Consider the following 27,608-nt stretch of genomic DNA (forward strand, 5'->3'; position numbering starts at 1 on the left):
TAGTGTAACAGTTTATTACAATCACACTTTATTTCATTACAATGAAGTTTTATGGATGTATATGATATGTTTTAAGTGATGAATGTAATGTGGCAAAGTAATGTATGAATGAGAAGTAATTTATGAATGTTAAGTATAAGAAAACACAAAAATACCACATCTTTGCATCCCTCAAGGCTACAGAAACCTGGTTCTGCATCCTCCCATAGCCACTTCGGGTGAGACTGTGATATGCTTGCAGGTTGTTGCCGAAAGGGCCAGTGACTGAGGGTTTTGTTGGTCCGCAATAAGAGGTTGAACATGGTTCAACCCAACCTAAGCCAACATTGACCCCAATAACTCAAATTGACACCTTGCACATATGACATCCAACATATATGATGCCATGTAAAATTTAGGTTACTATCCCTCTGGTGGCTTCTAGGATTGTTTTACATTTGTTGTGATAGAGGTTGCTAGAATCTCTTACCAATTAAATATACTCCTATCTTGAGTACATGTGTACGTCATGTTGATTTTGTAGCTATGATCGATCTTGATATTTACTATTTTAGCCCTAAAAATAATATGAAATTCAAGACATGTTCTTCATGTCACTTTCAAAAGAAAGAATTTGAATTTTTCAATTTGAATATTTTGGCACCAAGAAAATCAACCATTCAACCGATTCAAGCCCCCAAGAAAATCAACCATTCAACTGATTCAACCCCCCAAGAAGTATGTATATGTGTGTGTGTGTGTGTGTGTGTGAATGAATGAAATTTGACCTCCTCCTTTAGGCACCATTCAACCACACACACAAGACATAACATCTTTTCATCTGAGCAAAGGAGTAAATGACATGAAGGACGAAGACAAATCTAGCATCTTTTCTCTTTGTTGACCTCGCACGTGTGGCCAAGTTTCTAGGCATATTTGGCAGTAGGTCCAAGTTTCTCTAGGCACAAAAGAAGGATGAAATTTGGCACTAATAGAGTAGACTGGGGTGAGTATTTTGGTAAACTATATGACTTGATAAGAGGGTTGTTTGACCAGGTTTAACCATGGCTATCTTGTTGGTCAGTTGACATTTATTTTGACTAGAAGTATTAGATGTATCTCTCGTTGAATTGAATAATTTCTCTAAGGTTGTTGGGATTTTCCCCCAAGTGGGTTTTCCCAAGGTAATTTTTTGTGTCTCATGTGTTTGGTTGATATTTATGATCCTACTATCATTTATTGTTTCTACTATTGACATCTTATGTGTAATTTCTTTATGATGAATGTGAACAAAAGAAATATTAACTTAATAAATCATAAGAAGTAATTATCAGATTATAAGATATTTGAAAAAACATCATGGAATCAGAGCTTAGGTGAAAGAACAACCTTACCAAGTCTTGAAGAAAATTGATATTCTTAAATAGAACCCTCAGTCAAATAAGGAAGTTTTCACTAGAAGTAATCAAGCTACTTTTATGTTATTCAAAGAAAATCCAAGCCTCTATATATCCTTGAAGGAGGTTTGAATTTCATAGATAGGAAACTAAGAGACCTCAATTCATGATTATATAGGGCCTCAAATATTTTAGGCAAAGCCTCAACCCGAGTCTCAAAGGGAAGAAATTATCAGAAGGCTAAAAGGCCTCAATTCAAATCTCAGGTACGTAAAAAAGGGCCTTAGAAGCTAGGTGTAGGAGGTTGAGAGACTAAGGATTATCCTCATGAATATTTATCAAGATTTAAATCCCACAAGGACTAGGTATATTAGGTTGTAGACCAAAATAACTCAAACTCTTGAAAATTCAAATTAGTAATTCCTTAGAAATTATGGACAAACGGTAAAAGTGATGATTCTTCGAAAATAATTCAAATGTTTCTACTATTGTTGTAATCAAAGAGAAATACTAAAGACGTCATTTCAAGCATTTTGCAAGAAGATCAAGAATGATAATTGGAGTTTGAATTATTTCTCCAAGATGAGGCTAAGTACACCTTATTCCGAGGTGTGATTTCTCCTATTCGAAAAACCGATATTGTTTCTTGGATGAGATAATCCTTGTTTGACAGAATGAAATTCTATGTGAAATTCCTTCCATTTCTGAATTGAGACTCGTGGCATTTGTGGGTAAGATTTATGGGCCTTGATTGGCAGGCTGAGAGTAGGAGAAATTATGGTCGTGATTGTCATTGTTTGACAAGTTGATAATTATTACTCTTTCTCAACGTGATCTCTTACTGTTGATAGGTCGAAACTCTATTCATTTATGCGGGTTGAGAGCTTTATAATTCTGAAAAAATACTTGATAATTGGCTAGCTATAATTTAAAGTGAAATTATGGGCATTCATTCACAGGATGATGTTAAGAAGGAATGAACATGAGCAAGCAGTATTGTCATAAGACTGACTAAGCCAATAGGACAAATTGTTAAGTATGGATGTTGCATTATGTTATTCAAGAAGATGTTGCAAGGTCACTACCTCTCAAACTAATATGTTTATTTGAAGTTTCTGAATTTGTGGCTAATCCATAGTTTGATAAGGATTTAAGGGATTTTATCTCAAAATGCATCTTGGGTAACTACATAGGAAGTTATTCAAGCATGCTACTAATGTAAGGGATGAACTATAAAATTTTTCTATACCTATGTAAAGAATATTTGGCAACCTGAAGTGAGATATATTGGATTGAATTTTTTTAGGACCTATGTTTCCTTTGTAAATATTGCATTACATTTCATATTGTGTTCAAAAGTAGGATGTTGTGAACCTTGAAATATGCCATGCATATACTTCTAGTTGAGGTTATGATGGAAAATATATGTTGTAATGGACTATTAACCCTGATATATCCTTGATTGATTGATGAAAATGATAGATTTCATCACACATGTAAAGACATAAGGGATTTTAAGGTTTTGGGCATTTGGATATGGAAAGAAACATTGAATATGACAAAGGTGTAGATAAAAATTGGAAATATAGGGTTTGTAAACCCTAGTATACTAGAAGGCTTGGATAAGAAAGCACTAGGGCTTGTAAATAAAACCGTAGAGCTAGACCTATATCCATGTTTCCACTGAAAGAAGAAGAAACTAGCTCATGCAAGGAAGGAATGGCATCATGTTGATGATGAGGACAAGGTTGATGATAAGTTTGAAGATGAATATTTGTGATTTCTCCAAAGAAGGAAAGGATTAAGAAGGAGCTAACAACTCTCTTTCTAATATTTATATTCCTTGATTATTATTTCTTTATTATTAGTTAACCTCTTGTCTTTGTTTCTTTTTGTTGGGTCATAATCATTCTTCCATGACCTTCTAGTGAATGTTGCGGGTACATCATAATGTCTTCCAAGTCTTTGGAAATAGATGAAAGGATTGGGAAGAACAAAGAAAAGTTGTAACATGAGGATTCTCTCAGTATGTTTTGTGTTCAAAAGGGAGAAGTTGTACTAACATCTAGTTTCATGTCTAATAATCAGAAGAGCTCCTGATTCAGAGGGAGTAGGTAAGCCAACAAGCCTAAAGGATGCCATAATGAAGACTGCATCAAGATCTAAGGAAGGTCAGTGGTGAATTCCAAGTGTATCTACAAGTATGCAGTAGATAGAAACATATGGAAGTACAAAGTGAGATTTGAAGATTCTCCCAAAAAGAGGGAGATGAGTATGAAAATACATTTACTCCAGTTGTAAGGTACACTTTTTTTAGAACTACATTATTTCTTTTAAAATGTACCTAGTGGATACAAAGTTCACTTTCCTTAATGGAGTAATTAAGGAAGAAGAAGTATACATACATCTACCCCAGGGATTTGAGATACATGAGAAGAAGTGTCATGATTGTAGACTAAAGAAGGATTTGTATGGAACTTGGGCATGGCATTCTTGGTTTGATGGATATCTAGTGAGTCTTGGTTGATCATTTTATTATATCACTTACGTGATAGAGGGAGTAGCTATGGTAGGAGGATTTTCTTCCATGATAGAGGGAGATATCAAGCCCTGCTTCAATGTCAGAGAGAGTTGACCTCTAAGTTCAATATGAAATATGTTTGTTGGATACTTTACTTCTTAGAACTAGAAGTATGGAAAAAACCAGAGGGAGAAGCTAGGATTGTGACAACAAGATTTGTTACAGTGTCAAAGGAAGCACCCAATTAGGGTGACCAAAAAGTAGTTGTGGCACAACATGTGTTGAGGTAACTTCATGGTATAGTTAGAAGTGAATTGAGAAGTATAACTGCAGGGATACATAAATTTAGGTCTCGCAGAGAGTGCTAAAGATAGGAAAACCACATCAGGATGATGATTTAGTTTGGATTATGCTTGGGAAGACATATTTCACACTCAGGACTATAGAGGTTAAGTATATTACAACTATTTTGGTGAGTTGTGAATAAATGTTGCTTCACTAACTACTCACATGATTATTTGATCAGGTGCAGGAGATGACCATGATGATAAGTTGAAGCACATTGAGATCAAGTATCGAGACATGGTACTAGTGAGGATCCAATGCATTTCTACAGTCAAGCAGGTTGTTAATATTCTCACAAAGCCTCTATCCTAGGGAAAATTTTGTATACTTTAGAGACAATCTTGAGAAGTTTGTATGCATCAGGGACAAGCTTGAGAAGTTTGTACACTTTAGGTACAAGATTAATATGTTTGTATAATTCAGGGAAAAGGTTGAGAAGTTTGTAATTTAGGGACAAGCCAGAGTCATTGATAATGTTTTCTTCATTTAGAGGGAGTGTTGATATTGTTGCATTAGGAGGAATAAAATATCACTAGGTCATAATATAGACAGGGCAAAGTGTTGACTAGGGGCCACAAAATGTAGCTAGGGAGAATGGCCTAGAGAGAATCAAGGTCAAGAGTGTTCCCTAGGTGGGAAAGTTAGTGCTAATTATAGCATAGGGTAGGCGATTTACAATTCAATTGGCATGTAGGAATGGTAATAGCCTAGGGTTTCACCATAGGTCAAGTTCCAAGTGACGAGTTGGATAATTTTTGAATGGATCAAAGTGATGACTTGTTGAGCATGATGTTGATGCAAGGTGCTTTCCATAGGTAGTGGATAGATACATCAACATAACTAGCTCATTCAACCTTTTCCTAGAGAAATATTTCAACAAGAGAACATCTAAAAATGTTATTATGAATACCTCTCTAGCTAAGAGTGATTTTTTATTTTGTAGCTATGGTTGGTCTTCATAATTACTATTTTAGCCCCCCAAATAATATTAAATTCAAGACATGTTCTTCAAGTCACTTTCAAAAGAAAGAATTTATATTTTTAAATTTCAATATTTTGGCACAAAGACATTCAAGTTGTCCCTCCACATAGTCAATTCATCCCAGCTTGTTGTGGCACCCATTTGACCTCCCAAGAAGTCTACAAATATGGCATTCAACCTCGTCCTCATGGAACCATTCAACCACACACACGACATAGTAACTTCTAATATGAGAAAAGGAGTAAAGAACAAGAAGGACAAAGACAAATCCAACATCTTCTCTCTCTAGTCACAACACATGTGGCCAAGTTTTTTGGCATATCTAGCAACAAATCCAAGTTTTTGTGGGTGAAAAAGAAGGCCAAAATTTGGCCCTAACATAGAATACTAGGTCGAGTCTTTTCGTAAGCTATATGAATTGATAAGAGGGTAGTGTGACCAACTTTGACTAGGGGTTTCTTATTGTTTAGTTTGAAATTCATTTTGAATAGAATAATTAGATGTATCTATTGTTGAACTGAATAATTTCTCTAAGGAAAAAGTTGTTGGGTTTTTCCCCAAGTTGGTTTTCCCACGGTAAAATTATTTGTCTCATGTGTTTGGTTGTCTCTTTATAATCCTACTATCATTTATTATTTCTATTGTTGAGATCTTTTGTGTAATTTGTTTATCATGAATGTGAACACAAGAAATATTAACTTAAGAAATCATAAGAGGTAATTATCATATTAAAATACCTTTGAAAAATCAACACATCATTGGTACCCAATTCTCTTCAAAGAATCTTTCATCTTTCCTGCCATACAATTTGCAACACATTGTTTCCACCATATAATATGCCTTTCCTAGCAATTTATTCTTGTAGATCCCATCGTATCAGTGTTGAAACATACTGGGATCTTGCCACCAAGTCTTAAGGATATCATTGTTGGAAAAATCAAAATTACAAAACCATTTAGTTGTAGGGGACACATGGTAGCTTGACAACTGGTAATATTCAGTGAAGTAGGGTATCTGTAAACTACTATATCTAAACCATGGCTTCCCCAGACAGTGATATCTTTCATATCTATGCACTTAATTATCTATTCAATAGTTTTGGCACATGGTAGGATGGCATGGTGTGCTTCTACTTTGTTGATTTATGAGTTCTTGACATTAAGATACACTTTGTCATGTTCATATTTAGGCACTTCCTTTCAAGAAAAAGATTGATAGATACCATAACAAGTCATTGATATTGATTTGTTTTCACATCAAGTTGTGTCTGCATATAGGGGGAGTGAGATTATAAAACGTTCCACTGTGCCTTGTTCACTTCCTTTCACAATCTCCTTGCTCAACCTTTTCTTCCTGGGAAGTGCCATATCTCCTATTGATGAGGATATGATGAGGCACTCCAAGTCTATAGTACCTGACACATAAAAAATATTCATCATGAAAAATAATGTTAGAAGAAAAGAAAAATAACTATAGTGCATTGCACAATGAAAAGTCAGTTATAGTGTTATTACATAAGCTATGGGGAAAGGTTACATTGATGAAGGAATGTGTTGCATTGGCACGGGTTAAGCTCTGATATAACATAATTGAATGGATAGAGGTATTATGTCATGATGCATTATTGCATAGGGATGGAAGGGAAGATGCATCATAGCGCAAAGGGAAGAGAAATGATGGTGGGAGAAATTGTAATAAAAACTTAGCTTGAGCACATCATTGCTCGGGGGAAGACTAGATATCTACTAAGAAACTTTGTGATACTATGCAAAATATTGCTATGGTGTTTAGTTAAGATTTGCATTGTTACATAAGAGTTTGGTAGAGGGGGAACCATTGTGCGGAAACATACATTAGCCTACACTAAGGGTTTAGGGTGAAGGAACAAAAATGGATAAGTGTAAAGTAATAGAGGGCAAGGGAGAGTTTAGGCAAAATATATGAAATAAGCATCATTTGGTTATATATAAAGTGATAAAGAGGCATTGGAAGGTCAAATATTAGAAGGTGGAGGGTCACAAAAGATGAAGTGACAAAGAAAATGGAAGGTTGGGTGTGATGGCCTGCCTGGCGCTTGGTTCAACTACTTAGCTCTCGATGGCGGAAAGATCTCCAATAGCAGAGTGCAATATACTAATATTTCTTGCACTAATAAGTTGAAGGCTTCAATAACAAGAGAGTAGGGAAATAGCAAAACAAGGTCTTTCCCTTATATAGAATTACTGCACATGCGAGAGCTAGGGAGCACATTAAATGCAGTACTGCAAGAACTTTCACATTAATACTTAAGGCGGTGTGATGGGACTCAAAGAACGTGATACACAGATGTGATTACAATGGCAAACATTTCTTTGCGATGCATTGCATTGCACTAACGAATGGTGTTTCATTGTGCTAAATGATAGAAAGATGCACTAGGCTTCTTTTGCAACATTAGGAATTGCAAACATTTGTCTCCTAGTTGACTTAGGGGAAACAATGAGATTTATCATTTGAAGATTCAAAGTAAGGGGACTCCAAATTTTAGAATATGTCGAAATTTCGAGGTTGTTGTAGCAACTAAAATAAAACCATAAAAAGGAAATTTAAATCAATGAAGCTAGAGGATTCTAGATGTAACTTGACTATCTCATATGAGATGTTTTAGCCAATGGGAAAATAAGTGAAAAATTAAATCCTATTTTGCATGTCATAAATGTGTTTGGGTTGAGCTAGATATATTGAGTGAATTTGAGACATGTTAATAAGAACATTGTGCTCTCTAACATGAGGTTGGGATGTGAACATAATCTTTTATTTTCCACAATTTGTAGTGTTTTCAAAGGATATTTGTGATACTTAAAATTATTTTAAGAGGTTCTTTTTTGGGACAAGGATCTTATCTTTGGTTATGATTATTTATCCATGTATATGGTTGAGGTGGGAATTGATGGGAGAAAACATTGCATGGATAATTGAGTTGATATGGATCACTCCAATCTCCCTTTTCAAAGAGCTAGATGGTAGTGTTTAGGCATGACCCATAAGACAATGAAAGCAATAAGGAGGGGGCTCCTCAGCCTAGTGGAGAAGGAGAAAGAGGTATAATAGTAGGAGGGAGCTTGCTTGAAAGAAAGAAAGGTTAATATGAACTCCTTAGTGGAGTTGCATAAGTGCAGTGAATTAATGGTTTTTTCTCACCATATGTAGCATGAGGAAAAGGATATAAGAACAACCACGCACTCTGTCTCTATCTCTGTCTCTCTCTCTCACACACTACTAAAAGGGGAATATAGGAGACTATGTCTTCCACTTAGTTTAGGGATAAACAAGAAATACCTAGGGTAAGACAAAATAAGGTAATAAGAGAAGGTAAGACACAAAGTTGATTATGATTTAATATATTATCAATTTTAACCTATAGTGATATGTGATTAGGGTAATTTAATTATTTTGTAGATTATAATTTTGCTACCAGATTAGCAAAGGAAAACAAACCAACTACTAACTAATGTTAACTAACCAATAATTCCTTTAGTGAGATGGAGACCCTAATGTTGAAAATGAAAAGAATGAGAGGAATAGAACTCATGCATAAGTTGTTACTATATATTATGAAGCTCACTAGGATAAAATGGAGAGTTGTGATAGTCCTCCAAGGGTGATCCATGTCTTGATATCAGCAACACACTTAAATCCAAATCCCCACAAGGGAAGACTTTCCTGTATCTCCAATATAAAGGTATATATACAATATAACCAATAAAACACTATATATACCAATGTAAAGATAAACTAATGAAGTACCTATAATAAATATACCTAGTTTCCTCAGAGGGAATGTTACCTCCTTACCCTAGATGTTATGGAACCCCCATCAAGGTTTTAGGGTTGAAACTTACAAGGTACAAGTGGAGTTATGCCAATGAGGTTTCCCTAGGATGAGTTAATTCAAATTTGCAAAATTGGAACCAAGGTAACCAAAGGAGTTCCAATAGAGGTGCTAGACATAATAAGTGTAACTATCCCTTGGGACTAAAGGAAGGAAATTAAAAATTAACCCAAGTGTGTACCAAAAAATTTGGGTTTTTCCAAATATATAAGGTTCAACCTTAGATATATCCAAGATACTTCACAAAGAGGACTAGAAAGGTATTTATAGATAAATTAATGACCTAAAGGTTTGAAAGAATATTGGATTAGTGATTAGGATACTTGGGTCATACAATTCTATCATATGATGCCTTTGGATTGTGTAATGTGGGTTGAATATAAAAATAAGATGAGATTTTAGCCCCAAAACAACCCTTTACTATGTTACTCATAGATTGAAAATCATTATTATCAAAGGGAAATATACAATATGGCCAACACAAATAATAAAGAGAATTTGGTGGGTTTTAATTAATTTTCCTAAATAAATAACAAGTCCCAAATAGGTTTAAGTGGCTATGGACTCGATTTAAGGAATCCTAAGTGACCATGGATCCATATTAGGGGGTTTACGCCCATAAATAGACCCATGAATTTACATAATTCCCTAGGAAATTCATGCACTAAGGGGTCAAAGAGAGTCAGGCATGTGATCAAAGGTAGAAGAGAAAGGTGGAATAGGGATGTAAGAAACCAACCTTGATATTGAAACACATTTCAAGGATATTTCCCTTTGTTATTGGGATTGTGAAGTTCCTTCATAGTAACTTCTTCCTTAATATTTTTGTCCTTACCAAAATTATTCCATACTAACTCAAAATTTAACTTTCTATGCTAGCAAATTGACAAAATAAAGGGGAACATTTCCTCCATTTTTTTTTTTATTGTGGAATCAATTCTTGGATAATTAATTGTGATCAGGGTAAATATAATCTGTTAGAGTCACCAAAGGATCATATGTACTTTCATCATAAGAAGTGTATCCTTGTAGAGGCAAGCAACCCATCAAGGTTAAACATGTCACAATGATTTGAACTCAAGCATGGAGGGTAAAAAATCTCCTTTTAATCACCTAATGTAGATCCTCTTAGCAAGCAACTTTATTTTTCCTAGGTAGGAATCTCCTTCACCAACCTCCCATATGGCCTTTCATGAACTACTCCTCGAGCCATGAATATCGTTAACCTAGTTCCACCACAAACTTTATAATATATCCTTCTTGAGTGTTTTAACCCAAAAAATTGTTACCCTTACCATTGGATCATCACATGATTGAAGTGATATTTTATTCTAATCATCCTCAGTAACAAAATTTCCATCCCTCCAAGTAAATCTCAAATTCTCATTGAGTCTTTGCAACCACTTGTACAATCTCATTAAAATAATATACCTAGAACATCTCATATATGTTGTGAAAGAGTAAGTCATCCTTAAAATTGTGTACAATATACATTCTAATAAATGAAGTTTCAAAATTCAAAAAGAGGTGGATTTTCTCATCAAACTGATCTTATAAATCCTTCTTTGTGAATCAATCCCTGGTATACTATTGTGACTCTCACACATAACATGATTTGATTCTATCAAAGAAACCATCTATTAGCTAAAAGTGAAAACCAAGGTCCATGAGGGTGTCCAACATTGGAATCCTAGTCTAGGCACCAACATATTAACTATGACTTACATATAATGTATTGTCTAATGTACATTACTAGGACTGTGAAAGGTCATCAATAAAAATAAGTTGCAACAATAACTAATCCATTGCCCATCACATTCATCACCATGTCCACCTGTTGTACTCTAATGTAATGAAAGTCATCATACTAATGTAGATACATTCATCATAACATAATATTGAATCAATAAGAAGAAAGAGTATACACATGCAAATGATTTTAAAATGGAACATTATACCATTCACTTCAATTCAAATTATATACCTTTTCACATAAACCAAGCAAACATAGTTTTGTTATCTCAATAGTGGATTTTTCAATATGCAACATATTGATTATAATTTCACAAACTCAATATGCCTACATACCTAAACATAAACCATTAACATTTGATGACCAATAATCCAATAATCAACCTTATTCTAGGTAGAAACCTTTACATTTAACAAACCCCTTATAGGTGTGGAGACCCATTCAAACACCCTAGTCATTAGCTGATTAAGAAATGGAATCAATGTCCACTACTTTTTTTTCATTGTGTTCATTGTCCACATGTAATATTTTACCATAAAATTTTCCTCCTCAAAGCTAAGCATTGAATCCATGGTGATTGGCCTTTTAATTACTTTTAATTATCTTAATGAAAAATTGATCAATTGTTCATTTAAATTGTCAATCAGAAGTTCATTTGGAACTTGTCAACTGCTTTGCACAATCTATGCTAGTGCAATTTATTATGTGTTAGGAGGTTGTAGTAATGTAATAATTGTCACAATTTAAGATTCAAATGCTTTCACAAGTCACTAATCTATCACACCACAATTGTAGAAGAGTAAATTTCAAGAAATGTAAATCACACTTGTAGAAAAGGAAACAAACCAATTACTAAGAGTGACTTGTTCTAGTGTAATGATGTTCTTGATTGGCTATAACAAGGATGAAATGACACATGCACATAATGCAAATTTTGATGAAAAAATAAACCAAAAATAATATCTAATCATAACACAAGTTTTGATCAATGAAAACAGAGTAGAAGTGTGTTAGAGGTGAGTTGCATCAACAGGAATTGCAACAACAACTAGTTCAACTAGAAATAAGAAATTTTGTTAGCTAGTGGTTAATCCTATGATTAATACTTAGAACAATGTAACTTGGAGTCACAAAAAATAGTGAGTAATATGCTTACAGGAGTAACAAATACCAAAGTTGTAGTGAAAGTAAATTAACAATGTTGCAACAAAGGAATCTACAAGTTGCAGCAAAAAGGGAAATTGAAAGAAATACAATAAATGTAAATTAAATAGCAATAATATGAACTAGTTGCAAATTAAAAGACTAAGCTACTTCAATTTAACTATATAATAAGATATCTTAATCATAGAAATTTCAAACCTATGATAACTTATGTATTAATATAATTAAAATGAAATATAATTAAAATAATAAAATATAAATTAAAATTCAACAATAATTTAATAAATTAACAATCCATAAGATCTGTCGGCAATGCATCTCAAACATCTATTTATAAGAAGACCAGTTTTCCACTAATCTTTCACATCCTAAATATGAACCACCGTTGCTGCTTAGAAACATCGATCAAAACAAGCCTAATGCGAGATGAATCCGGACGATGATCTACACAGTTAAAACATTTTATTGGTGTGTTTTTCCAAATGAAGGAGATGTGTGATTCCTTCAATGCTTAGCATGGATTTTATGCACGAGACACACATACACATAAAGAATCAATGTAGATACATCTTAATCTCAAATCTATCCAAGTGTTGAGAGAGATCAAATCTCTCAAGGTGCAAATCATTTTTCAAGTTTTGCACTCTAAAAAAAGTTTTGCATCTTAATAGATTTGATCCCTCTCAGCACTAAATAGATTCGATGTTAAGATGGATCTACCTTGATTATAATTTCCACTGATATACTTGTACACAAAACTTCTTAGAAATTAATGCAACTAGACAAAATAAAAATAAACATATATAATAACACTTACTTTTCAAATAGATAAGAAAACTAAACCTGAAATGAAATACTAAAAATAGAAAAAACATTTAATTTGTTCTATAAAAATTAGCATATATATATATATTTCTTTTTCCATCTTTAAAAACATTTAATTTTTCTATAAAAGTCTCAAATTTGTGAGACCACCGATCAAATGAAACCAATATCATATCCAATTATTTCACAAAGCTATAACATCCTTGCAGACATATAAATCACTAGCAATGATGACAAAGTTAACTAGCTCCTTCATTATAGTGGGTTGGCCACAGAAGTATCAAAGGAAATCCATCAGATATTTCTGAAAGAGACACCATTCAAAATCACCAAGACTGAGGTTGTGGCAAGTGAAAAAGTGGCAATGTTGGGAATTATTTTTGTCTCAGGTTCTGTCTAGCAAGAGTTTGAAAAGATGCACACCAAGGAATGTGAACTGATATTTGTTGCATGCATATATAACAAAATGATTTGATAATGGTTTCCAAAGCCTTCATTTTCATTCTAATTATATGTAATGTGACCTACCTAAGCTTCAAATATTCAATTTCAATTTGCGTCAAACTTGACATCCATCACTCAAAGTGAATTGAGGGATTTCGTCATATAGGTTCGAGCACATGTAGGATAACCCCAATCCTCAAGGGCCTTGCTATGAGAAGAAAGTGATAATAAAGTAACCAAAGCACTATACAAGGGTAGGCCATGCGTGTTGCATCCTCCATTTCCATCTAGATATTTGTATAGGGCTCTGTGTTTTTTCTTGCATTTTCCCAATTTTATTTTTTCCCTACCTGTTTTCTGATCCCAACGCAATTCAATTTGGCACAAAAATATGAGCACATATGATTTAATTGGAATTGATCCTCTTTCTTGAGATGAAATTATAGATTGAGAAGCTGCAAAAACCCTGAGTCCTGACAGGGTTGTAATGCGCTTTGAAGTGCCTATGAAGGCCACATAGATGGATCATATTGAAATAGGAAATAATGGTATTCGTGGGGGAGTAGAAGCGAAGAAGAAGAAGTCCCTGGGGTTTTCTATTGAAAAATAACCATTGATAAAATCTATTGAGGTCATCAATCAAATGAAACCAATAACATCTCCAATTATTCCACGAAGCTCTAGCATCCTTGCACGAATATAAATCACTAGAAATGATGACAAGGTTAGCCAGCTCCTTCATTATAGTGGGTTAGACACAGAAGTCTCGGAGGAAATCCATCTGAGATTTTTCAAAGAGACAACATTTGAAAATTCTCAGAACGAGATTGTGGCTAGTGACAAAGTGACAACATTGAGAATTATTTCTATCTCAGGTTCTATCTAGCGGGAGTTTGAAAGGATGCAAGACAACAAAATCTCTAAGATCGTAGATCCGGGAACATGAGTTGAAAAATATCTGTGCACGTAAGTCGATGGGAGAAGAATATCCATCTCACATATTTCTATTTCAGAATATTGGGAAGGATGCCTTCCGCACTTAGAGTTCAAATCAGCGAGTGTCACGAGGGTCGGGCTACATGGGGCTCGCTTCTTCGCGTTGGTGTTAAAATGGATTGGTTACAGGGTGGATGTTTATAATGTTAATTCAAAGGGAGTTTTGGGAAAGTGCCCTCCCTTAGCACCGGTCATTTAAAGCTTGAAGCTTGGCTCTAGTGGCTATTATTAGGAAGTTGAAGTTGTTGAAATTGTCCTCCAAATATTTCAATTTCCCCTTTAAGGAGGGTTAACCCTACCACCTATTTAACCAATTTTCCTTTTATGTGAAAGTGTAATCTTTGTTTTTCACTTGAAATGAATAGTGAAGTAAGTGTCTCTCAATCATAAATTGAATTTATTAATGCATTTAATTTAGGAGTTAAACTTGTAGAGTAGGTGTTTTTTTGATACAAGTCTAAGGCATTATAGGACCATCATAATCCAACAAACTTTCCCTGTTGTAGGTCCTTTTGTATGTGAAGACAATATATTCTGAGGAAAGCTTCCCAATGCTTGGACTGAGTGCTACAACCATGAAACTTAAGCCAAATCCAATGCCCCAACACCTAATCTTAAAATGATTTCACATACTCTCTCCAAGTCTTGCTCAAAGTTGTGAGCCCAATAGGTTTTTTTCATGCCATAGTTGTTGCTTAACCCCAAGAATTATAAGGGATAAATTCATGGTATCATCAAGAACTTCTATATTCCAGAGATTAACCTTTATAACATAAATGAGAGAAGGATTAAAACTTATGAACTCAAACAAAACTAACATACTTTCCTTTAGAGTTCTAGAACTTAATCTTAAGATTTCATTTACTTTGGAATTGTCCTGTCTGAAATCAACATATTCATAAAAGATAAGATTCATTCTATGCTTCACAATGTTCATAACACAATAATTTTCAATTGTGTAGAAATCATATCTCTCAAACAATGAGACTGCTCTATTTACTAACACAAAAGGTTCAAAACCAGGATTCTCAAATGGTTCATAAGACCTTCTCACGGAGCATTCCCAAATATGCACAATTTCCCCAAAACCACAGTTATATGTGGAAATGGCAACTGTAACACCAATAGGTACATCAACAACACAAATATTGTTTCACAAAAGGAAACTACTAGATCTTCCACCTTCGTTTCTTGTTCTAAATAAATATCTCTAAGGTCCTTCACAATAGAACATATTTTTACGGTCATCCATGCATCATACAAATGCACATTATAAATTGTACGTCAATTCACACCTCTTCACCTATCACATTCTTATGAACCCTTCTATTAATTTAGAAAGTTGTGGCCGTAACTGCTCATCTCTCAATTTATGGATCCTTTTTGATATTGAGTCAACTACTTGGATTGCAACCTTAATCCTTGTATTTAAATTTATTATTGCAGTGGTTGTAGCATCCACAAGCTGATGATCCACCCCCTGTAACCTCAACTTATGCTGCAAAGCTAATAGGGTCACAAAACCCTGGATAACAAAACGAAATGTAAAATTAATGGGGAGAATGAAATTGTAATTGTTATGATAGCCATCAACGTGTGAGGGAACCATCAATACAAAGAACTACCAACACAAAGAACTCATGTGCTATCAGAGAAAAACCAGAGCTAAGAGATCTATGTTCTGCATATGGAAACCATGTGAGCATGAGCTGTTCCTCCCCATGCATGTGCAAAGAACTATTTCTAATTATAAACATCGAAAAGATAGGATATTGTTTCTCTTCTATGTAGCACATTTGGAAGGGAAAGGATTGTGGCCCCTTCCTCAAAGATCTTGTATCTTTTCCAACAAATAGGTATAGTTCAAATCTCTATTTAAGCAACATAAATTTCAATCTAGAATGCCATAAAATATTCCCAGGTAGCTGATGTCAATTCTTATGAATGTAAGAAACCAAACTAGAAGGAACCTATTTGAGGCTATTTTTGGCCCCCTCCAGAATGTGTGGGCCATTCTTGGGTTATAGATCACTATGATATAGATTCAACATTCACCTGCTTTAATCTCTCAAGATGGATTCTCATTACATGCCATTTCTAAGCATATATCAACATAAGAACAATTTTTGAAATTTAATTACAAAGCAAACATAGTGGAATCGATTGATTTTCTCATCAGGAAAGAACCTTTGAATTTGTTGTAAAACTATGCTTAATCTGTCAATGAACTTGTCCCTTTGAAATGTAAATTTGACAGATTCAATATCTACACTATTGGCATCATGCATAGTAGTAAAGAAATGTTTAGAAGTCACTGCTCAAACATCCTTCTTGATGCTTGATTCTTTCATTCTGAAATTACATGTTTAGATCACTATTTGGAACAACATTGAAGTTGAACCAACGCACCAGTTTCTAAAGCTTTTTATGTGTTTCTAATATGATTCAATCGAAGTGCCCCAATAATTATGGTTTATGGTACCTCTTATTGACAACAAAACATCCAACAAAAAATACGATCATCACTAATAACCTTGTCGATATGTTTCATTTCCTAAAATCATTACCAAAATACCATTATTGTTTGCTTAGGTTGAAAACCAGAGGTGGAATGCGGGTGGTTGTAGTAGTTTTGAAAATCACCAAGGCACACCCCCCCCACCACCATTAACCTATGCATGCCATTTCAAGAGGGTTGTTTTGATAAAACATGAAATCACAAACCCCCTCTATTAAATGTTGAGCATGCAAGGGTGTTCCGCTATTAAAATCCATCCATTGATCTACTGCTCTTTAACATTGTTGTGAAGATATGCTCATTGTATACGTGATCTTATAAAATTATAGAGCCTCCATCTATTTTGAAAAAAAATCATTCTAAAGAGGTGTGGGCAAATTTTGAGGCCATAAATCTTTTGAATACCTTTTATGAACACACATATCTCCCATAAATTTTGAGGCCATAAAGCTTTTGAATACTTTTTATGAACACACATATCTCCCATAGGTGTTGGTGTACATGCATCTAGTTAGCCTTAATTAGCTTCAATTTTACTCTAATTCTTGCATGTGATGTGCACTTAGTTATCGTTAGTTAAATCTAGTGCTTACATGTGTGCACTTGGCTTAGTTAGTTAACTCGAGTGCTTACATGTGGTGTTCACTTGACTTTAGTTAGTTAACTCTAGTGCTTGCATGTGGTGGATGCGCACATTCGCAGAACATAAAGCACACTTAGCTTCAATTAGCTTTAATTATCCTTGGTTATTGCATGTACAACTAATATTAACTTGGTTTCTTTATGTATTGATTTTGAAATCAATATTGGGTAATTGAATTCATTCTCTATTCCAATTTTCTTTTTCAATTCTTGCAAGTTTGTGCCATGATTCTTCAGCTAGATCCATTCTTGCAAGGTTGTGCCATGATGCAGAAGACTATTGATTTGATGGAAAAGACTCTTCAACAAAATAATCTTGGTCATCACATTCCAGAAAGTGCCAAGAAGAAGATGGAGGAAAAAACATCAGAAACAAGGGGTAATGGTCATGATTTGATTGCCCTTCATTCTACACTGCAAGATTGGATCATTGATTCAGGAGCTTCACATCATATGGCTTCTTCAAATGAATCTTTTTCTTCTCTACATGCATACTCGAGTCCTCCTATTCTCATGGGGGACAACTCTGCATTTGAAGCAACTGGACAAGGAAGAGCACAATTCAAAGATGGAAGTTTTGAGAATGTCTTGCATATTCCAAGGTTTTCTATGAATCTTCTTTCAGTGTATCATATGACACACACAGACACCAGAAGGAAAGTGGAATTTACCCCAGATTCTGTGAACATTTATGATATACAAACCAACTTTAAGATTCCATTTGGCAAGGTAAATGATCAATCCTATTTGTATACATTTTCTAATTTTGTTCGTCAGTCAAGTTCTAGTTTCCTACTTACGCATGCAAATGAAGAAAGAAGGATTTGGAACGAGAGATTTGGGCACTTGAATTTCAAATATATGCAGCAACTTAGCAAGCAAGGGATGGTTAAAGGATTGTCAACTATTGAATTTTCAAATGGTGTTTGTAATGGATGTGTTCTTGGAAAGCATCCACAAGACAAGTTCGAGAAGGAGCATGCATGGAGAGCCTCTTCACCCTTGGAGCTTGTACACGGTGTTCTCATGGGTCCATTTCCAGTACCTTCAATGAGAAAAGTAATATATGTGTTATCATTTATAGATGATTACACGAGATTCACTTGAGTTTATTTCTTGAAACTCGATTATGAAGTTTTCTAACATCTAAATATTTTCAAAGCAAATGCGGAAAATTAGTCTGGAAATCACCTCAAGATCCTCCATGCAGATAATGGGAAGGAATATGTCAACAAAGATATCCAAAATATTTTTAATGAAGTAGGCATACAGTTGCAACATACAGTTCCTTACACTCCACAACAAAATGGGGTGGCCGAAAGGAAGAATAGATCTTTGAAAGAGATGACCAATTTCATGTTGCATGCAAGATCTCTTCCATCAAAATTGTGGGCTGAAGCTATCAATTGTGCCTCATACATCCAAAATAGATCTCCTCATAAATTTGTTACTAGAAAAACACCTTTTGAGGCTTGGACTGACATGCAACCTGAAGTCAGTCATTTTTGCATTTTCAGATCTCGAGCTTGGGCCCATATTCCTATAGAGAAGAGAAAGGCTTTGGAGCCTTAGAGCAAGGCATTCATGTTTGTTGGATACTCTTATGAAGTCAAAGGGTACAGATTGCTCGATATTGAAGAGCTATTTATCGAAAGGAGTGTAAATTTTGAAGAAGATGCTTTGCATGCACAACCAGATGAACCTGTTACAAAGTTGCCCTCACCACTAATTAATAAGTATGTAGATGATACTTGAGATCTGAATTTTGATCTAGATGAGTCTTTTCCTGCAACACCTATTGGACCACTAGTTGTTGAACATTAAGATAATACTTCCTCAGGCAGTATGGAAGATTCTTGACCACCTTCAACACAAAAATGGCACAACATGAGTGATCTCTGAGATGATCCTGCCACTATACGTCAATTTGAGGAAGCTCCAAAAACACTCTTAGCTATGGAGCCATGCATGCCCATGCATGATTATATGATGCATGCATCTAATCCAAAAACTTATGTAGAACCAGCTTGGCATCCTGAATGGGAAGCAACTATGGATGAGTAATACAACTCTCATTGAGAACCAAACTTTGGACCTAGTTCCGCTACCTTCCAATTGTAAACTTGTCAGGTGCAAGTGAGTTTACTGGACCAATAAAGAAACAGATGGCCAAGTTAGTCAATATAAGGCATGAGTGGTGGAGAAAGGTTTCCAGCAGGTACATGGTGTTGACTATGATGAAACTTTTTCTCCAGTGGAAAAAATGGATTCCATTGAGCTAGCTCTCCCCATTCCAATAGTAAGAGGATGGGAGGTGCATCATATGGATGTGAAGAATGCCTTTCTTCATGGTGATCTTGAGGAGGAAATCTACATGGAGAAACCGCAGGTATACATGAAAAATTCATCTTTGGTATGCAAACTAAAGAAGTCTCTCTATGGCCTCAAGTGGGCACCTAGAGTGTGGGATGAAAAGATGGATTCCTATTTGTTATCTTAAAATTTTGTACACTACAAATCTGATTCCAATGTTTATTTGTTGAAGAAAATTGACTCCTTGTCGATCATAGTACTATACGTAGATGATGTTTTGATAATAGGTAGTTCAACTTTTGTCATTGCTAATATTAAAATTACATTGCATAAGTGGTTTTCTATGAAAAATATGGGCTTGCTAAATTTTTTCCTTGGACTAGAGATCAATCGGAGTGGTTATGGGATTACCATTTCTCAACTAAAGTATGTTAGATATATTTTGGCACAATTTCACATGAGTGAGTGCAAGCGAGTAGCAATGCCTTTCTTATCAAGGATAATGCTTGAGAATACCAAAGACAACATTGTTGATTTCACATTATACCATCAGCTCGTGTGGGGTCTTCTTTATCTCACTCAATCCTGTCCTGATATCTCCTATGTCATAAGAGAAGTTTCCAGATACATGGAGTCACATGAGTTGCACTAGAAATATGCAAAGCACATCCTTCGATATGTCTAGGGGACAATCACCTATGGGATTCATCATGAAGCAAATTGTTCTTTGGATCTCATTGGGTTCACGAATTCAAATTGGGCTGGTGAGAACCTTGATTGCAAGTCCACCTCTAGTTATGTACTTAGGTTGCGATCTAACCCAATTTGTTGGTCAAGCAAGAAGTAGGCTTCCATTGCTTTATCATCAAGAGAGCTCAAGTACAAAGGAGCATTCAATGCCACTATTCGAGCCATTTGGCTACAACATTTTCTTTCTGAGCTTGGTATTAGTGTCCATCATCCGATTGTCATATGGTGTGATAATTAGAGTATGCTAAAGTTTTGTAGATATCCAACGCAGCGATAACAGACCAAAAATATAGAGGTCCACTTGAAATTCATTAGAGAATTGATTCATGATGGGACCATCAATCTACAATATTGTCCCAATTTTGAGCAGATTGCTGACATCTTCAATAGGACATTCACTGAGTAGAAGTTTCAATTTTTGCGAGATCGTCTCAGTGTGATGGACACAATTGCCTATTAGTTGTATTTTCTCTACTTTTTGCATTATATTTTGAGAGGGGGTGGGGGGTGAGGTGCAGGGCGTTCTTCCCATCGTATTCTCCCTCTTTCCTCCTTTTCATGTATTTTACATGGGTACCTAAAATGGCCTTGTTGCCAGGAACCATTCATTTTTCATCACACCCACTTAAGTTAAGCTTAAGGAGGGTGTTGGTGTACATGCATCAAGTTAGCCTTAATTAGCTTCAAATCAACTCTAATTCTTACATGTGATGTGCACTTAGTAAGTGTTAGTTAAATCTAGTGCTTACATGTGGTGTGCACTTAGCTTAGTTCGTTACCTCTAGCACTTGCATGTGGTGCATGTTCACATTAACAGAACATAAAACACATTTGGTTTCAGTTATCCTTAGTTATTGCATGTACAACTAAGCTTAACTTAGCTACTTTATGTATTGATATTCAAATCAATATTGGGTAAGTGAATTCATTCTCTATTCCAATTTTCTTTTTCAATTCTTGCAAGTTTGTGCCATTATTATTCAACTAGATCCATATTTGTGCTCTAATAATTTTACAATAGGAAACACATCAGTTCTTTGCAAATGAAGATATGTACAAACCAAACACCAATTTCCTTCACAGTAGTTAGTAAATAAATCAAAGAGTCATCATACATTTCAAATATTAAAGAATATGAAAGAACTCTTAACATAAATTTGGATGCAAGGTCATGAATGTAGCTTGCTTTTCATTCTGATACACCAATTTTCCGCAAATCTGCACCTGAAAGTATTGATATAGTGTTGGGAATAAAACTAATATCCCCCCGCAAAGAGAAAACAATCCAACAATATATTGTAACATAAACTTTAGTTACAAGCTTGTTGATAAACAATACTTTGAGTAAGAGGTTGAAAATCATTCTCACATTTCATAAACAATCAATTTTGGCCATAGGACCTACTTTGAGTCTGTTACTCCTTTTTACATTTGAACTTCATCAATGAAAAATAAGTATTCCTCAAAATAGTGTTGTCAAGTACTTGAACTTGCTCACGCTTGAAATCCCTTATATAGGCAGGCATTAGATTAGGATATAAATTATATTTAAACTCTTTCATGCACCTTTATTAGGAGTTGCTCCAATAGAACCAAGAAATGATATGCCATTAACATTCATTGCATGATATGGGCCTGAAACATCTTGAATGCACCTTGGGTAAGATGCAAAGCATGCAATGAAAACTCTTTTTGCTAAATACCAAATGCCAATGGGATGAGAATGCTCAAATAAAATTTGGAGAAGAGAAAAAGGCAACATATTTTGAGCCAATATAGAGGAAGTCAAAAAATTTAACTGTCATTTTGCCAAGAAAATGTTACAACAAATCCTAGACCATCGAAACTATTTTGCTTCGAAATTCAAACCGACTTACCAATTGATATTGTTGCTTTATAGTTTTAGTCTGCAAAATAAATGCTAAATTAGAACATATTTTCAATCAATAAGAAACATCCAATGCATAATAAAGTAAAATGAGAACACAGTTCGAGTCAATAAGAAACATCCAAAATGGCCAACGAGTGGAAAAAAAAATAAAAAATTCTAGCATTTCAATCAAACCTATCTTCCATCTAGACAATACTATACAAATTTCTGAGGCATGTTTCATATTCTAGAGAAAGAGGAGGTACACCCCAGGATAATAAGTTCCCCAACTACTTTCCTCTCCATTTGATGTTTTTGTAGCATAGATGTTCAACACCTTTGGTAGCAAACCCTAAAAAATGCTTCCACTTTCACATGCTTCAATATAAATGACCTAATCATACAAATAATTTAGTAATTGTTGAACCCACATGTAGAGATAAATGAGATAGAAAAGAATATAGGATTGGTAGGATTTTTCTCACCATTTCCTTATATGCACCAGCAACATGTTTCATCTTTAAAACTTCAACAAGGTCTTGTTCATAGAGATAAATAGCAATGGGCAACCTTTCAATAAAATTCATCATTGCAAGGTGAGATTGAACAAATGAAATAAAATCCAAGTTTTGAATAGAATCATATAAGAAATACATTTCCAGCAATAGTACCTCAAATTGCAATAGTCAAATCCGCAAATAAACGTCAAACAAAAAAAATCAATGCAAAGAACCCCAAATAAATAGTACCCAAAAATCAAATAAAATTAAACAAAAAACCATACCACAAAGAATGATATTCTAATGAAGGATTAGATTTGTAATGTGAAAGGGTATTCAGCTACCTGAAAACATACGATGCAGGAATAAGTGGGGCACCACATCATGCACATCGTCATCATTGAATTGTAGAAGCAATTCCTCTCGCAAACCCTCATTTTATTCAAAATCCTGTGATTCTTATCATAAAAATAATAATTCCCAAAATTGACCAAATCAATCCCCAAATAGATTATGACGCCACGAACATCATCCTGCCCTCCCATCCTGGGCTCAATGGGTGATGACATTTTCTCTCAACCACCAATAAAAGTTTTTGTTTTTTTGTTTTTGTTTTTTTTTTTTTTTTAAATAAAAGAAAAATAACAAAAAAAATTTCACCTAAGTGCAACTTTATAATTAAAAATAATATACTTTCTAATCAATACATTAAAAAAATATACTTTCTAATCAATACATTGAGAGAGAAGAATTATAAAAAATATTTGGAAAAGACAGAGGAATGAGCGATGGCTAGGGTTTTAGAAGGAATGAATAGCGTCGCCGTCGCACAGTAAACCAAAGATTAGAGCTGTAATGGAACAACAAGGAGTTCGGCAGCTGGGATAGCCAAGCATGTTTCCCTGTCAATGCTTTGGCCTAGATCTGAATCAAGAATTGATTCCCATGGGGCGGATCGACTCATACATCGACCAGGGGTGGGTTCTCTCTTCCTAGCTCAGGGCGGTTTATACTGGGCGGAGCAGGGATCTATACCACTGCAACAAGGAATGATAGAATTACCTCAGCATTGATTAGACCCTACCCTCATTCGAGCCACCTTTCAAAATGACAAGGGAGAAATAGTCAGGCAAGGTAGGGCTGCACGCGATGGGTTGAAGGCTGTGCAGCTTGTTGAACCCCCGTCCTCCTTCGGACTGTCCCGTGTTGATCGATCCACCGTTCTCAGGAAAAACAACAAGGGAGAGGCCGACAAGAAAGAAAGGGGCGTGAGTAAAGGGTCGAGGGTCATGCGGCTTGCTGCACCCCTGTTCTCCTCCAGACAGACGCGGGCTGATGACATCAAGGGGAAGAAGAAACTCATGACCGGGACTCTCCTTATCAAAACTGCCATACATCGGGAGGTCAGGGCTTCCTTGATACAAACAGGAACTCTGGGCATTATGAATGGGCATCTAAAAAATGACCTCAGAGAGCCTGAACATCTCATTGCTTCGGTGGCCCAAATAGTAGAAGGATCCTGGCCAAGAACAACACTAGCCACCAAGGACTCCGACCAAGAATTGATACAAATTTTTATCAGAACCCTGTCAGGGAGAACAATATGCAAGCGAACCTAGAAGGGGAAGTTGATAGAGGATATAAAGTATGAAATACAAGCACATATAGGCATATCAGCAAACATGCAAAGCTTGATATATGCAGGAAAAATTTTATAGGACCATTACACAGTGTAGGACTATGGAATTGTGCGAGACTCAACCATCATACTAAGCACGAGGCTGAGAGGGGGAAGCTCTGGATCCAGCTCAAAGGGTACAACTTCTTTCAAGGATGTCGTTAAAGGGAAGGGGGAAGCCAACAACAAGCCTGTTAGGATATTCCGACACATAGGAAATATTTAAGTACAACTTGGTCTAGTATAGAGTTAGGTAAAGTGTGTTTCTTTACCGTTGTACATTTTGTAACTTACAATCTGACGGTCACGATATGTAGTGATCCGACGACTCATTCTCTCCTCGGTATTACCGACACTTGATCCATGGCTTGACACCTGATTGGTCCATGATTTCTATTTAAAGCGCATGGAGGGTCATTTGTAGGGTAATCCGTGCATGAGAGAAACATATGTAAATTTTCATTCTTTTATTAATAAATTTCTTGAAGTGGCCGCGTTAGCTCAGGCCATGGACTGTTTCCCTCTTTGAGGGTTTTAACCACGTCAAAAATACTAGTGTATTGATCTGTGATCTGGTTGTGAGCGGTGTCCTTTGGTGTTCTGTTTGAGGAACTTACCCTGTAAATTCCCACATGGTATCAGAGCTTAGACCCAGGTTCGATTCCCCCAAGTTGCGTTTGACGGGGGGTGTTGGAAGAATCACCGCACCTCTATAGAATCCGTAATTTCCACCCTGGGGATCCTAGTTACTGGCTTGTAATGTTTACCAACACCTGCGGGTTTTTGTGTAACGGAAAACCTCCACATGGTATGGGAGCTATTTGAGGGCCGCGTCCGTTGGTGATCCAAATCTGAAGCCGGTAGAACTGCATCCGACTGCCATTTCCTAGATCTGCTATTTCTGACTGCTTTCGGGCCGAGAGGATTGCTCTGTTGTGTTGGGAGCATCTGTTCCAATGAGGAACCCCTTTCGTTTCACGCGAAAAGGTTTTCGGTAGCCCTAGCTGCGTCATTTTTAAGATTTGGAGGTATACAATGTTTATTTGCAGTTTACTGTTATTTTCTCTCTGTTTATTTCGGTTTCGGTTTATTTACCTTTTTTATTACCGAATCTATACCTTTCATTTCTGCGTATGCTCTTTGCCCTGCGACTCTGTGCGATCTGGGCAAATCAGAAACAGAAAGGAAGGATTTTTCTCATGCATATGCTCTTTTCCCTGCGCCTTAGGGTGATCTCGGAAAATCAGAAACATTGAGGAAAATATTTAGTTTCCGGCCAAAGCTAACTTTGAGCCGCAAGGTTCATTTTTGAAAATATTTAGTTTTTCGACTAAAGCTAACTTCGAGCCATAAGGTTCGTTTTCTTTGCATGTTCGTGTTGGGTTTTGTGTTTTTTGTTTTGTAGGGAAAAAAAGCTTTCTCAAAGCAAGCACGCAACCCAAAGCATCCCCCCCCCTCTCTCTCTCTCTCTCTCTCAAATTTTTTGTATAGATCAATTGGTTCAAAGCTATTTTAAAAGAGTAGAGGTCTTGGGTTCAAGTCTCCATTTTGTGGGGGCGGACTTTTTCATTTCCGCACATTCCCGCACTTCGTCGGCAACTTCAACAACTTTTTTTCAAAAAGCCATAACTTCTTCATCCGGAAGCCGTTTTCAGAGCCTTTTTTTTTAAACCAGCCTAATTTTTCGAGATCTATCCATTGGAACACTTATTTTCAGCATCTTTAGCTTGAGTTTCCATTGAAATGGAAAGTCAATACCAAGTTACCCTTGACAGCACCAACTACTTCCAATGGTTGGCTTACATTGAAGATTTACTTAGAAGTAAAGGTCTCTACAGAATAGCCTCAGGCCAAGAAAAGAAACCGAACGATGAAGATAAGGCTGCTAAATGGGAAAATAGGCAAGATCAAGCACGTGGATTGGTAGGGATGTCTATTTCTCCAGATCTTAGATTCCATATTGCAGAAATTGATACTCCTGATGAAGCAATGAAACAAATCAATAAAGTTTTTGGGATTAAAAATGAAATTAGAGCCCATCAACTTGAAAATGTGTTTCTTACATTGGACCCTAATAATTTTTCTTGCATTGAAGATTTCTTGTCCAAGTTCAAGACTCTTAGATATCTCTTGGAAGGTGTTAAAGTTAAGAAAGAAGATAGTAACCTTATCTATTCCATTCTTACTAAGTTGGGATCAACCTACTCTGCGTTTGTTTCCACCTTCCATTCTACAAGAGAAGCCTTCATTTCTCAAGGAACAGACTACAAGCCCCCTTCCTTTGACTCTTTTTGTGATTCTTTAATAAGAGAACAAGAAAAACTCTTACACCTTGGTCTTCTTAATCTTGGAAACTCTTCCAAGAAAGCGTTAGCCGCCCAGCAGCAACCAAATTCAAAGAATCCTAAAAAGTCATATCCTAAAAAGAATGGTCCTAAACCAAACAAGGGCCCTAAGCAATTTTAGCCCCAAAATGAAAAATCATTTCAACAAAATGATAAGACAAATAAAAACAAAGGGAAGAAGACTGATAGACATTGCAATTTTTGTAATCGAGATGGCCACTTAGAATCAAAATGCTTTAAGAAGATGGAAGCCTTGGAAGCAGCTATGAATGAAGAATATCATTCATTATTGGCAAATGATACATGGGATCTTGTTCCTTTACCAAAGGGATGAAAACTTGTTAGATGCAAATGCGTTTACAGAACCAAGTATGGACCAGATGGGAAAGTTGATAAACATAAAGCTCGTCTTGTTGCTAAGGGCTTTTCACAGGTTAAAGGCATTGACTACACTGAAACCTTCTCTCCTGTTGCCAAAATTAACTCTATTCGCCTTGTTCTTTCCCTTGCTGCCTCTTTCAAATGGGAAGTCCATCAGATGGATGTTAAATCTGCCTTCTTGCATGGGGACTTGCATGAAGAAATCTATATGGAACAACCCATTGGCTTCATACAAACAAACTCCAGCCTTGTATTTCAACTTAAGAAATCCCTTTATGGTCTCAAGCAAGCTCCTCGGGCTTGGTATGCCAAAATGGATAGCTTTCTTTTAGAA

At 35.6% G+C, this 27,608-nt stretch overlaps 1 protein-coding gene across 1 annotated transcript in view; it reads left to right on the forward strand.

Annotated features, from left to right (window-relative positions):
• Positions 1-17,950: 17,950 nt before the first annotated feature.
• LOC149240541 (tryptophan synthase alpha chain, chloroplastic-like) overlaps positions 17,951-27,608 on the forward strand; it is a 154,556-nt gene continuing 144,898 nt past the window's right edge. Inside the window, exon 1 of the mRNA XM_089370207.1 lies at positions 17,951-18,166. Within this exon, the coding sequence (XP_089226333.1) occupies positions 17,951-18,166 (216 nt within the window). The remainder of the gene's footprint in view (positions 18,167-27,608) is intronic.

This window comes from Pinus tabuliformis, chromosome 8 (genome assembly GCF_031772625.1).
Source record: "Pinus tabuliformis cultivar Carrire ecotype Pingquan chromosome 8, CPIR1, whole genome shotgun sequence".
Classification (NCBI taxonomy): Eukaryota; Viridiplantae; Streptophyta; class Pinopsida; order Pinales; family Pinaceae; genus Pinus; species Pinus tabuliformis.